Genomic DNA, 13,565 nt, shown 5'->3' with positions numbered 1-13,565 from the left:
TTTCTAGAGATTGCTTCCTTGATATAAATCCACATGAAACCCAATTTCCTTCTCAAAGTGACCTGACCTAACTCCTAGAGAAAAAAGAAAGAAAGAAAGAAAAAGTTGGTAGTATGAGTGTAACGGTCGAGTCTTACCTTTGTTCCTTTTGGAGAACGGAAGGAATAAGGCATAGTCACTTCATATAATACACAAGTACATATTAGACACACTTAGCCAAAAGTTGTTTCACTGTAAGTAGTAGGCCTTACTTTGAAAGGCCCATAAATCATACATAGTGAGGGAGGAAAATAAAACAATGTCCAAAGGCTTATTATGAATAAAATCCATTGTCATCTGTAGCCTACAAGACTTTCCCAAAGGCTCCTATCCCAACATCTTGAGACACAGGAAAACATTTTAATGTCCTTAGAATAAGTCATTGATAAAAGAGAATTGCAAAGCATTCTTGGGAAAGTGGAATTCAAAAGTACAATTATGTTGGTGCAAGAGTTTGGAATCTCTGCATGGCTTTTTCAAAATACACAATTCTGTGAACTTTTTAACTATCTCTCCGTATTTAAATCACTGTAGAAAAACACAAAAACTCTGACCTAGAGGAAGGGTTGGGCAGTAACAGAAGCGAGGAAAAGAGAGTAAGAAAGAATGACACTGTGTCTCCCTGGAGAGGTGCCTTGAACAACATCTAATCACCACTTCAATGCTTGAAGAAACCAAAACCCACAGAGAAAAAGTGGACTGTTGCCCCAAGACACAGCACAGATTCACAGTGAACTAAGACGAAAAATCAAGATTCCTCACTACCACCCTCGGTCTCTGAATTTCAGAGTAAACACATTTATTCATGGTTTTCTCTGAAAGCAGCAGGTTCCTGGCTACCGAAAGCGTAGAGGAGGCTTAGTTGGTTGTCTTTTGAGGGTTTCTTTGGTTTGTTTTTCACATTGAAGTCAGTAGTTGGGAACATTGTCGTGTCAGCCCCGTACTTTGATTTTGTATCTTCCCTTGGAGGAAACATGATGGAGTTGCACACAGGAATTAGTGTCAAAGGCTTCAGTACAGGCCCTTTCAACAACTTGTGCATGCTGTTTAAAAAAAAAAAATGTAAGAAAAAGCAGTTCAGGTGACTAAGTGAAAAGCTGTTGTTTAAAAAAGTTGCTACAAATTGGATGCCATACTGTTCAGGAATTACCTCCTTTTGCATCGGAATTGCTGCTAGCAGGGGCCAAGCTAACTATGAAATAGTGCTTCTGGCCTTATGCACTGTTCCATAGCTCTCCAAAGCGCACAGTTTTTTTCCTCCGGAAATAGAAATGATGCTGATATGCGTCAAAAGGCATTATTAGTGGAATTAGAATATGAAAATAACCTGCAGATGGTAAACAATTACTTCTTGGCACAGAACAAATCCAAGTTCATGTTAGGGGAAGCGAAATGTGACTATCAGTATACTGATAGCAATCACTGATTCATGGATGGGTAACTGTGACCTAATTCCCTCTGCCAACTATGTGTCTTAATGAGATCCAGACCAACATCACAGATTAAAGATTGAGGACAAATTTTTAAATCATTTTTAAAATGAATTTGAATGGATATACGACATTAGAGGAATCATAAGTTTTGATAGTTGTTATAAAAGAAACAGCACAAATATATTTGCATTCATTTTAAACCAAAAAATGAATCTTCTGCCCAGTTTAAAGGTATCTAAAACATATATTATCAACAGATTATTTTTATCACAGAAAACTTCAGGGACTTTTAAAGTCTGTGTTCACAGAATCAAAAGGTAGAATTCGATACTTGTTATGTCAGTACTGCAGAAGTTTCCAAGAAACACACTGTTATTAATGATGAATAAATATTCTAATCTATTACATTTATATTGCATTGACACCGTGAGAAATATTTACTGAGATCTTGAGTATGCCAAGCACATCTGAGCTAAAAAAAAAAAGGCACACATTTCTCATCTCATGGAGCTTGCATTTGCTAATCCCATTACAAAAGAATATCAGTGTTTTTCCAATAGTGTGCATAGGGAATGCTAACCAGTACCTTTGTTGTGAGGGACAGATTCTTCCACTTGGCTGCTGTTACTCTTGTTGATTCCATTTAGGAACCTTCTTATCAGCAGAAGTGGACAATTTCTGTAAAGAGACAGAATGAATGAACATGAACACGAAATTGAGCTAATAAGGCCAAAAGAATATTTATAGTGTAACTAACCTACCACACAACCTGTCTCCTTAGGAGATTAGCCTGCAACTATACTATCTGTTCAGTTAATCATTCATGGATGACTTGTTCACCTAGAACCCACAATAGGTCAGTTGCTAGCCTAGGTTTTGGGGCATGCAACATTTGGGTATTAGCAAAACAAAACAAAAGCTCCTATTTTTGCATAGCTTATATGAGAAAGAATAAAACACGTACACAAACAGTTATGGTAAATGGAATTCAAAGGTACATGATGGTAATTGTTCAGGAAAAAATTAAGTGAAGCTAAGAGACAAATAGTAAGGGGGAGGCTCTTAGAGGGGAAGCAGAACAGGAGACTGACATGGAGGGAGTAAAAGTAAGAGTGGAGAACTCTGGGTAGAGGAAATAGAAAAGTAACTTAACAGATAATCGGTGAGACTCATGTAGCCAAAGCAGACTGAGCAAAGCTTAGAATAACAGGAGTTCAGGTCAAGGTTAAAGCCAGGGCAGAAGCATAGCCTACAGATCCCTGAGAAGGAAGTTGCCTGGAAGAGGAGTGATTTCTCTTCATGTGGTGTGTATGTGTGTGCCTGAAAGAAGACATTTCTGCCAGGAAATGAAATATTAGTGAAACAAATTACCCACAGTGATATGCAGAAGCACTGCACTCTCTCTAATCACAAGTACTTAAAGCCTATCCAAATGTAATTAACAAACTGATTGAGTTTGCAAGGTGCCTGGTACTGGGTTTTAAAAGAAACAGTGGAAAAGGCAATCTTGAAACAACAAGCCTGGTAGATAAAGAGAATTATAATGTTACAATGCAATCGGCACATATAAAATGGTACAGGGATCACCAAAGGGTGGCTTGGCTTCTTCCTTTTTTACAGCTTATGCTATAAAAAAAAAAAAAAAAAAAAGTGCAAAGAAAGTTACTCCCACCCTAAAAATCGAGCCAAGATGTAATCTAAAAAATCACAATTCTTTCCCAAGCCATAGCTTACTTCAAAGTAACCAAAGAAACTCAAAGCTGAAGAGTGACAAGCTCCTTCAAGGAGAAACATCTCATAGCAGTCTGAACCTTGAGAGAAGGTGGAGAGATTACTGCCTTCCACTCAGGCTGTAAAAATCCACTTAGAATTTTTATGAATTCATAAAGGCTAAATGTGAGCCACTGTGTTTGAAACAGCAGGAACAAGGGCACTTGGTACCACTTTGTAAATCATTGCCACAGCCCTCTAGTAAGTTGAGATCAGCAAGATATCAAACAGAGCTCCCCTCAGGGAGGCAGGCCTGCAGCAGGTGCCGTAGGGCTGGGGGAGTAGACCCAGTACATCACCAGCATAGCCTACAAAGCCTTTTATTGCCTACAAAGTAAAAACCTTAAGTTCTTGGGGAAGAGACAAAATGCTTCTTAGCCATGGAGAACCTGCCAAGATCCATTGCTGCTGATGAAGCCACCTGGAATAGAATCAAGAAACCATGTTGGTCGTGGGATCTTTCACAGATATCAAGCCACAGTCAGCTAATTGTGAATGCTCTCCAAAAACCAACCATTGATAAAAAAAAAAAAAAAAAGTAGTGTTTGGGGTGAGGGCAGCAACACTGAGAAAAGCTGTAGGCCCAGGGCCCAGGGTCACAAGGCTTGACTGGGTTGAGACTCGACGAGATCAGCAGAAAACCCAGGACCACTCAAGGCACACCAGCAGTCAGCCACAGAGGTGGGCCAGGACTCAGCCAGGCAGAGCAGGTAAGGGTGACGCCTGCGAGGCGGCATCCAGCATAGTCAACCATTTGTGTTCCAGCTGCCCCACTCTCCATCCTGCTCCCTGCTAATATGCCTGGGAAAACAGCAGAAGATGACCCAAGAGCTCGGGCCTCTGCTCCCATGTAGGAGACCTGGAGAAAGCTCCTGGCTCCGGGCTCCTGGTTTTGGCTTGGCTCAGCCCCAGCCAAGTCCCAGACATTGCTGCCATCTGGAGAGTGAACTAGTGAGTGGAAGATCTCTATCTGTCTCTCCCTCTGTTAACTCTTTCAAATACATAAATCTAAAAAAGAAAAGACTCATCCAGGGACTTCCATTAGATACAGCAGTGAAAGGACAGCAGCAAGCTGAGGGAGAAGCAGAGATGCCCCAGGAAAAATCTCAGCCAACTTGACCCCTTCCTAAGTATAAAGCAGGGACAATCCAATACTAGAGTGATGCTCTGAACATAGTGATGGAAGCAGCAGCAAAGCATCCAGTTCCTGACTAGACTTCTTGCCCGGTGCACTACCATCCTGATGAGGAAAAGAGACGAACTCCTGTTACCTGTACCTTAGTCTATTCTCATTCTCATCTGCTCTCTATGTAGACTGTTACCTTAGTCTCTATACTGCCTTAAAGGCATTCACATAAAATAGGAAGACACACAAAATTAAAGGAAAAACAATCTATTGTCAAAAAGAGTAGAAATAGATTAAGCCATATCCAGATGATATAAGTCAAGTTGGCTGGTTGATAGATGTAGCTTCTAGAATATAGCTTCAGAAGGAAAGGTAGTGATCGCATCCTTGAATATTAGGGGAAATTCAACAGAAAGTGGCAAACTGAAGCAGTCCTGGAAAGCGATCTACAGGACTAAATGTCAATATTAGAAAAGATTTCTAAAACTGATGATCTTAGCCTACTTATTATGATAATTCCTTAGGAAAAGAAGAACAAATTGAATTCAAATTAAGCAAAATAAAGGAAATTCTCAAAGTCAGACTATAAATCAATGAAGTAGGGAACATGAAAGCAACAGGAAAAAATTAATGAAACCAAAACTGTTTCTTTTGGGAAATAGTAAAACTGATAAACATGCAGTTGGATTGATCAGGAGCAAAAGAAAAATGATACAAATTACCAGTATTAGGAAAGAGAGAGGGAATATCACCACAGATTCTATACATATTATGAAGATTATGAATGATTATTGTGAACACCTTCTTGTAAACTTAACAGCTTAGATGAAAAGGGAAAATGCCTTGAATGTCACAAACCACCAAGCTTACTCAACAGGAAACAGATAAGCTGGTTCTATCTGTATCCCTTTTGGTTTGGTTTAGTTTTGTTAATGTGATATTAATACAAAGAGAATAAATTGAATATAGAAAAATCAATTTTATACTGACAAATGTTCTCCTATATGAAACTGCAGGTCCAGAAACGTTCACTGGTGTGTTCCATCCAAACATTTAAGGAAGAAATGGCTTTAATTGTCCACAAACTGTGTAGAAAATTGAAAAGGTGTGACAATAGTCCAGCTCATTTCTTGAGGCCAGTATTATCCTTCCAAAGATAATTTAACATTCAGAAATCAATGTATTTATGGCCGGCACTGTGGCTCAACAGGTAATCCTTCACCTTGCAGCGCCAGCACACCGAGTTCTAGTCCCGGTTGGGGTGCCGGATTCTATCCCGGTTGCCCCTCTTCCAGGCCAGCTCTCTGCTATGGCCCAGGAAGGCAGTGGAGGATGGCCCAAGTCCTTGGGCCCTGCACCCGCATGGGAGACCAGGAGAAGCACCTGGCTCCAAGCTTCAGATCAGCGAGATGCGCCGGCCGCAGCGGCCATTGGAGGGTGAGCCAAAGGCTAAAAGGAAGACCTTTCTCTCTGTCTCTCTCTCTCTCTCACTATCCACTCTGCCTATAAAAAAAAAAGAAAGAAAGAAAAAAAAAGAAAAGAAAGAAAGAAATCAATGTATTTATGCATATTACCAACTTAAAAAGAAAAACCATATTTGATGCTCAGCAAATAAAAAAAAACTTTGACAAAATCAAACATCTATTCTTGATTTTAAAAGAACTCTCAAGGTCAGTGCTGTGGCACAGTGGGTGAAGCCACCACCTGCAGTGCCAGCATCCCACCTGGGCGCCAGTTGAAGTCCCAGCTGCTCCGGTTCAGATCCAGCTCTCTGCTTAATGTGCCTGGGAAAGCAGCATAAATGGCCCCTGAACCCACTTAGGTGGCCCAGATGAAGCTCCTGGATCCTGGCTTTGGATCGGCCAGTATAAAAATACATGAAATAGAAATAAGCACCATGCAGATTAGAAATAAAAGAAGTAAAACTGCCTTGATTTGCAGATGAAATGATTGTCTATATAGAAAATCCTGCAGAATCTACCAGAAATGAAAATAGAACAAATGACTTTAATGAGGTTTCATGATACAAAATTAATATACAAAATCTGATGTATTTCTATATTCAAGCAATGAAAATTGGAAATTTATGAAAGACTATAAAAATATAAAATCCTTAGGAATGAATCTGACAAAAGAACTGCAAGATCTATAACATTGAATTCTATAAAATATTGCTTAGAGAAATTTAAAAAGACCTAAATACATGAAGCTATGCACCATAGTTATGAATAAGAAGACAGTATAGTTAAAATGTCAGAAACACCTTTTTGTGTAGGAATGGAGACTGCTGGAGAAATAAAGTATAAATAAGATGGTGGCAGCAGAGTGCAGGATAGCAGGAAGCTGTGATAGCAAGAAATAGGTAGCTGGAAACAAGTGTGAACATATTATGGTGGTCACATCATAAGAATTTTATATGCCAATGCCAGAATCGGGGCTTTTTCTTGAAGAATTTGTAAGTCCTTGATAGTTTTATCTGTTTTTCACTTTTAATTTTAAAATAGTTTCAGATTCACAGAAAAGCTACAAAAGGAGTGCAAAGAATTCCTGTAACTCCCTCACCCCATACTCCTACTGTTAACCTCTTATAAAACCATAATAAAGTGATCATTAATTAAAGTTGATACAGTATTATTAACTAAACTACAGACCTTTTTTCAACATTCACTAACTTCTGTACTAATCCTTTTTTTTTTTTCCTGCTCTGGGATTCTTGTCTAGGATCTTGTGTAGTTCTCATTCCTCCATAGATTCCACCTGACTATAATGGTTCATCTCTTCTCTATCGTTGATCTTCAAATTATGGAAATTATATAATGATTTTTAAAAGAAAATAGATATTTGTAGTGAGGTTGAATGAATGAAAGTCAAGTTGGGAGCTGTGAAATCATACCATCCTGGAGACAGCTTTATTAGTTGTAAAATGATTAAATTAGTAAATTGCCAATAGATGCTTCAAGAAGAGAATAACTTTGAAAATATTTAGGAAGTAGAATTAGCAGTATGTACAAATTAAGTTGATATGGAGGATGGGAAATAAAGGAGAAAATAATTGAGAATGACTCCTTAGTTTTGGTGATGACATTATGGATAGATGCTGTGTAAAATTATTACTATTTTTTTTCTTTCTGGATCTTCCTCGTACACAAACATAAACACTGTTTTTTTTTTTAGTCAGGATTTTGTTATTTTTACAGGATATAAATTTCTGTTATACAGTAAATATTATGTCAGCTTGAAAAATGCCTGTTCTGAACTCAAGATATTTTTTGTTATAAAAAACAATATCCACAGCTCCTAGAATTTCTAGAAAATGGCAGAAAATTTTTCTTTTCTTCTTCTTTTTTTTTTTTTTTTTTTTTTTTTTTTGACAGGCAGAGTTAGACAGTGAGAGAAAGAGAGACAGAGAGAAAGGTCTTCCTTTTGCCGTTGGTTCATTTCCTAAGTGGCCACTACGGCCAGCCTGTTGTGACTGGCACACTGCGCTGATCCGAAGCCAGGAGCCAGGTGCTTCTCCTGGTCTCCCATGCGGGTGCAGGGCCCAAGGACCTGGGCCATCCTCCACTGTGCTCCCGGGCCATAGCAGAGAGCTGGACTGGAAGAGGAGCAACTGGGACAGAATCCGGCGCCCCAACCGGGACTAGAACCCGGGGTGCCGGAGCCACAGGCGGAGGATTAGCCTAGTGAGCTGAGGTGCCGGCCAAAAAACTTTCAAACACAACATATAACATGATCTGGATTATCATTGTTGTCACAATTAGGTTTAATCTTTACATTTTCCTGACTGGCTTGATAAAGATAAAGATGAAACTTCACCAGTATGACACAAATATCCCATTCTGAAGTCATCTGGTTCCCTCTGATCTGAATGCTACACCTGCCATCACCTGCTGATCAGTTATGGAGGATAGGATGGGGTAGATATTGTTTTACATAAACTCTTCATTCTATAAATATGCAGGCTATGCGAAAAGAACTTTATCAGCATAATATGGAGCCAAACATTACCGAAAGTAAAAGAATTTTATTCTATAATAACAAAAACACTTGAAGAGCTAAATAAATTTTAAGTAGGTTTAATGTACAAGACTAAAGGTTCATGTTTAGCATATAAATTAGAGATAAAGGGTAAACTAAAATTTGGAAAGTTATCCTTCAATTTAAAATGTACCATTCTTATTATGATTCTTTAAACATTGATTAAGACAAATGCTAGTTGATGCATTTGCACTTTATGACCTAAAAAGCAAGCTGATTTTCAACATGCTTTGTCAAGGAGTGCAATAAGTTTTAAATATTAATTTTCCCCTACTTTTCGAAAAAGTGAAAACAGATTTTGAGGTCATCTGAAAAATTTTGAGGACAACAAGAAATTAAAATAAGAGAGTTAAATTTTTGTCATTGTGTTTTACTGTGTTACTCAATCCAGTACTTCCTCTGCAGTTTTAATGCTAATGTAACCAGAAGAGATCTCTATTAATAATGAAAAACTAACAGCTTTCACCCAAATAAATACCATAAGTAGATAATATAACTTAATGAAAGGCCACAATCTGAAAATTACATATTTACTGGGAAACCCACGATCAACCTTTTTGCTGCATTATCCCATTGTGGGAGGGAAAGGAGAAGCAAGAGAGAGGCAAGATCCTGTCAAATTCATCCTTTTATAAGGATCCTGCTCCCCTGATAACAGCATTAATTCATGCAGAGGGCAGTGCCCTCATGACCCAGTCACCTCCCATTCGACCCCAGGATCACTACTTTGGGGGTCAAGTTTCCAACACATGAACTTTGGGGAACACATTAAAACCTTAGCAATCGATGAACAAAATGTACCAAAGCTCTTCTGTGACATAAAATCTTTGGAATAAGTTATATGAGGACAAATTGGTCAATGTAAATGAGTCACAAAAGGAACTCCTAAGGAATATAGATACATGAAAGAGGAATCAAATTGTTTAACTTCAAAAATAAAAAAGGATATTGCACCTGAATTATCACTTAGCTAAATTTATACAACCAACTTGATTTCCATAACTGCTGAATGACCAGAAGCAGGAAAAGAGTTGCTAATTGCAATTACTATTGAAAGGGGGGGGGGGTAGACTTCCAGCAATTTAGGTGTAGAATCCAACATCTTTGATAGCATTAAATCTCAAACAGCTGGAGTCACAAAACCAGCAGAGTGTTCCAAATGGTCTCTATATATGGCTGTGTGTGTGTGTGTGTGTGTACTTCAAACAAATAAGTCACAGAGCTTGAAATAATAATAGTAAAGAATCACTGAGAACTCTTTGGCTTTTATTCCTTTATTTAAAAAAAAAGTGTGGTGTGCATTCACCTCTGATCTTCTAAATTCACTTCTTAAATTTATCTAAAGAGCTGAGAAATGCATTCTAGGGAACTAAAACTCTAAATACTTCAGTCTTTTTTAACAGTCAAGACATACAACACTGTCTCCCTAAGCTTTGCTTCTGTTTTTAGGGTAATCTTTTTTGTTTTTTTATTCCTCAATTGTCTCTTCAGATGTCATGAGTTATAGTTTCTTTTTTAATGCCAACCTTCACCTACAGTCTTATACAGATTGGGATCCAGAGCAAATCAATTTGTTTCTTCTGTACTGTAACCAGCATGTTGTGTTAGTGTAACAGGGGAAAATGCATGTCAAAAATATCCTTGAGAGGGAAATGATGGCTTAGCTTGTAGACCCATTTTGATATGTGCCCATTTGGGATTGAGTTTTGAGTCACTCAGTGCAGAGTCACTTTAGGTGTCTGAGCTCTTCCTTCCCTCATGGGTGGATGTACTCCTCTTTTCATCAACATACAGAAGACTTCACTGTTGAGATCTCCTCTATGGAGAGCTCTCTTATCTTTGCTATGCAAAATTTTGAAGTTACGAACAACAGATATTCCATGGAGTGTTGGGAGTATAGTGGTGAGGATAGCTGCCTGGCAAAGCTCTTTCCTTGTCTACTTGTTGCGGTGAAAAGGGCAGTGGACCACAGGTTGGAGATCTGGGTCTGCCATGGTTTTGAAGGTGTGTTTGTGGTTACTGGACTAGTGGAGCAATAGGGTCGGGTCTGAGTACTGTAACAGAGATGCACATCTCTGTCCTGTAGGGCACCTCTTTCCAGTATCTGCCCAGGAGAAAACTCAAAGAAAAGATTCTAGCCTTTTTTCTTATTGAGTCTCAGAATCTTTCTCAAAATAGTCTTCCAGAATATGAGCTTAACAAGAAGTCATGGTTAAAACTGGTTTTTCATCATTGGACTGCGTGATCTCAAAAGTACCTTTAAGATCTAATATGTTTTCTGACTGCAGTGTTCAATGATTCCTATTTTGATATTATAAGGAAATTCAATTATTATTGCTAATATGCATGGTAAGTTGGGTAATACCAAATAGTAACATCAAATGACTGGTTATATATTTTCTTCATTACTGCACCAGAAGAGCCACCTCGACAGTCTGACAGAGTTGTCAAGATGGTAATCCAGAGGCCCCAGGGGAGGAGAGGCGTAAGGACAATGTTATCTGAGTGGAGAGAGGGATTTATTTATTTATTTGAAAGTCGGAGTTACAGTGAGACATAGAGAGTATGAGAGACAGATTCTATCTGCTGGTTCATTTCCCAAATGGCTACAATGAACAGGGCTGGCCCAAGCCAAATCCAGGAGTCAAGAGTTTCTTCTGGGTCTCCCACTTGGGTTGGGCAAGTGCCCAAGCACTTGGGCCATCTTCCGCTACTTTCCCAGGTGCATTAGCAGGGAGCGGGATCTCAAGCAGAGCTGCCAGGCCTTGAACCAGTGTCCATATGGGATGCCGACACTGCAGGCAGTGGCCTTACCCGCTGTGCCACAATGCTGGCCCCAGATATGCTTTCCTCTAACCCTGAATCCTTGCTTCATTCATCCATTCATCAGTTTATATAGCGTCTACTTTTTTGAAATCTTGTATTCATTGCATATCAGGAAGGAATTCCCTTTTCTCTGAGTCACAAATTGATAACTATAAAATTATAAATTCAGAAGTGAAAAAGTTTAGCCATCACTAATTATCTGGCTATCATGTGAGAGGCAAATGACAGACAATGTATTAGCTCTAATCTTTCCAGTAATCCAGAAAGATTAATACTACATTGACCTCTTTATGGATGATGGAACCAAGTCCAGAAAAGCTGAGTTCTTTACACAATGTCACAAAGCTAATTGAGCTGAATTCCAACAGCATCTTGTCATTTAAAGTCGTCCTTATATAGTGTGTTCTTTATAAAATGTTGCATGGTTATATATCTTTGAAAGCTGTATCCACTGCTTTTCAAAAAGGGACACCATTTGGAACCCACTGTCATCGTGAATATTATTGTGCTTTATTGCAGCCTGTGAACTTATGAATCAAGGCATCTTGGCCCTGGTCAGCTCCATTGGCTGCACATCAGCAGGGTCCCTCCAGTCTCTGGCCGATGCCATGCATATTCCTCATCTCTTCATTCAGCGCTCAACAGCTGGGACCCCAAGAAGTGGTTGTGGACTCACCAGGAGCAACAGGAATGATGACTACACCCTGTCAGTCCGCCCTCCTGTCTACTTGAATGATGTTATCCTAAGAGTGGTCACAGAATATGCCTGGCAGAAATTCATCATATTCTACGACAGTGAATATGGTAAGTGTTGTAGCTTCCATGACTCTTGTGGCTGAAGTTTGCATAAGAAGCAAATGCAGAACATTTTCCAAGGTGCTTGCTCATTTTTTTTATAGTTGTCTTGTCATATTCTTACAACCAACATTTTTGTTAATTACAATGAGTTCAGTTACTTTGTTTAAATCCCTTTGAAGTTAAATTTAAAAATAGTGTACATAATACTCAGCTTACAAGTATTTCCAAAGGCTATCTGACTCCAGTATATCTTGATTTTTTTAAATAAAAGGAATTCAGAAAGAGAATACTGTCTTTCCCCTTTAAATACACACACACATACACACACATATAGTCTCAATATAATGGATAAGTTTAGATAGATCCTAGAACACTGAAAAAAGATTATCTCTTTTTGTTTACTGGTTAGAAGGTAACATGGCGCATCTTATTTATACCTTTGCATTGACTGTAAATGTCCATAGACCTTACCTCTTTGGAGGCACTGAAATTACTCTGTAGCTTGCATTGCATATTATCTGTCATAAGGAATCTCACAAAAATACTGGACTGTATAAAATCATTTAATTTGTTTAATCTTCCAAAATAAAACACAAAGTAGTGTCCCTAAATTTACCATAATTTAAGAGCATGCTTTGTCTCAATATATTTGCTTATGTTATGTTAAGAAAAATAAGAAAAAATCACACTGTTGCTTAAATTTATTTTTTCTCAGTGTATCTATTTAATAGAGTGATCCCAGAGATCCTCAGATATACTATTCCTCTTGGATTTGGCATAGGGGCCTGGCAATGGACGGGTGATGGGCATGGTCACATCAGAGAAACAAGCATCTCAGTAAAGAATGCATCCTTTGAGACTTGCTTTTCTTAGAGGTTATGTGTTAAGGAGGAATCTCAAAAAAATATTTCATTATGGCCAACTCTAGTTTTTCATTTTTGTCCCAGGAAGTCAGAGAGGATTTCATCTTCTGTAGTACCCCTTATTTTTCTTAGTAAACAAGCATTAAAAAATAGCTGCTTTCAGTTTTTTTTGTTCATCGTCTACTCAGCATTGTGAACAATATTGGAAAAGGGTTACACAAGAGAAGGCCAGAAAATTCCATCAATGGAACTAAGAACAAATAAGGCTGACAGAAATCTGGGAAGCAATAAATAAAGAGTCCCAGGGACTCCCAGAGAGGGAGAGAAAGTGGCAGTTACATTTAGCCCGAAATTGACAAAGGTTGCATGAGGTTGGGCAGCCAGAGTCCCTTCAATCTGATGGGTAGGCTTCAGCCAAAGTCTGTGGCACTCTTCAGAAATTAAATGCCCTGTCTCCAGGACGGAAATCTGTGTTTTTGTTACTTAATTCACATTATTTAGGGTCCATGGAACAAAGACAAAGAGACTAAAGTGAACAAAATAAACAAAAAAGGCATAAAAATAATTGGCACATCAGTAAAAATAATGACTGAAACCAACACAAATCTAAAATCCACTGGTAGAATTATTTGGTGATCTCCAAAAACTCTCCCTGGAGCTGACATAGTGACT

The 13,565-nt window shown here is 38.5% G+C and overlaps 1 protein-coding gene across 2 annotated transcripts in view; it reads left to right on the top strand.

Annotated features, from left to right (window-relative positions):
- The window catches only part of GRID2 (glutamate ionotropic receptor delta type subunit 2), a 1,547,682-nt gene that overhangs the window by 782,484 nt on the left and 751,633 nt on the right, over window positions 1–13,565 (top strand). Inside the window, exon 3 of one of the 2 annotated variants that reach the window (XM_062199156.1) lies at window positions 11,752–12,036. The exons of the other annotated variant lie outside the window; for it this stretch is intronic. Within the exon in view, the coding sequence (XP_062055140.1) occupies window positions 11,752–12,036 (285 nt within the window). The remainder of the gene's footprint in view (window positions 1–11,751; window positions 12,037–13,565) is intronic. 2 annotated transcript variants of the gene reach the window in all.

The sequence above is a fragment of the Lepus europaeus genome, chromosome 8, assembly GCF_033115175.1.
Source record: "Lepus europaeus isolate LE1 chromosome 8, mLepTim1.pri, whole genome shotgun sequence".
Taxonomy (NCBI): Eukaryota; Metazoa; Chordata; class Mammalia; order Lagomorpha; family Leporidae; genus Lepus; species Lepus europaeus.
Note: the sequence above shows the minus strand (reverse complement) of the source record. Positions and strands in the feature narration are given on the sequence as shown.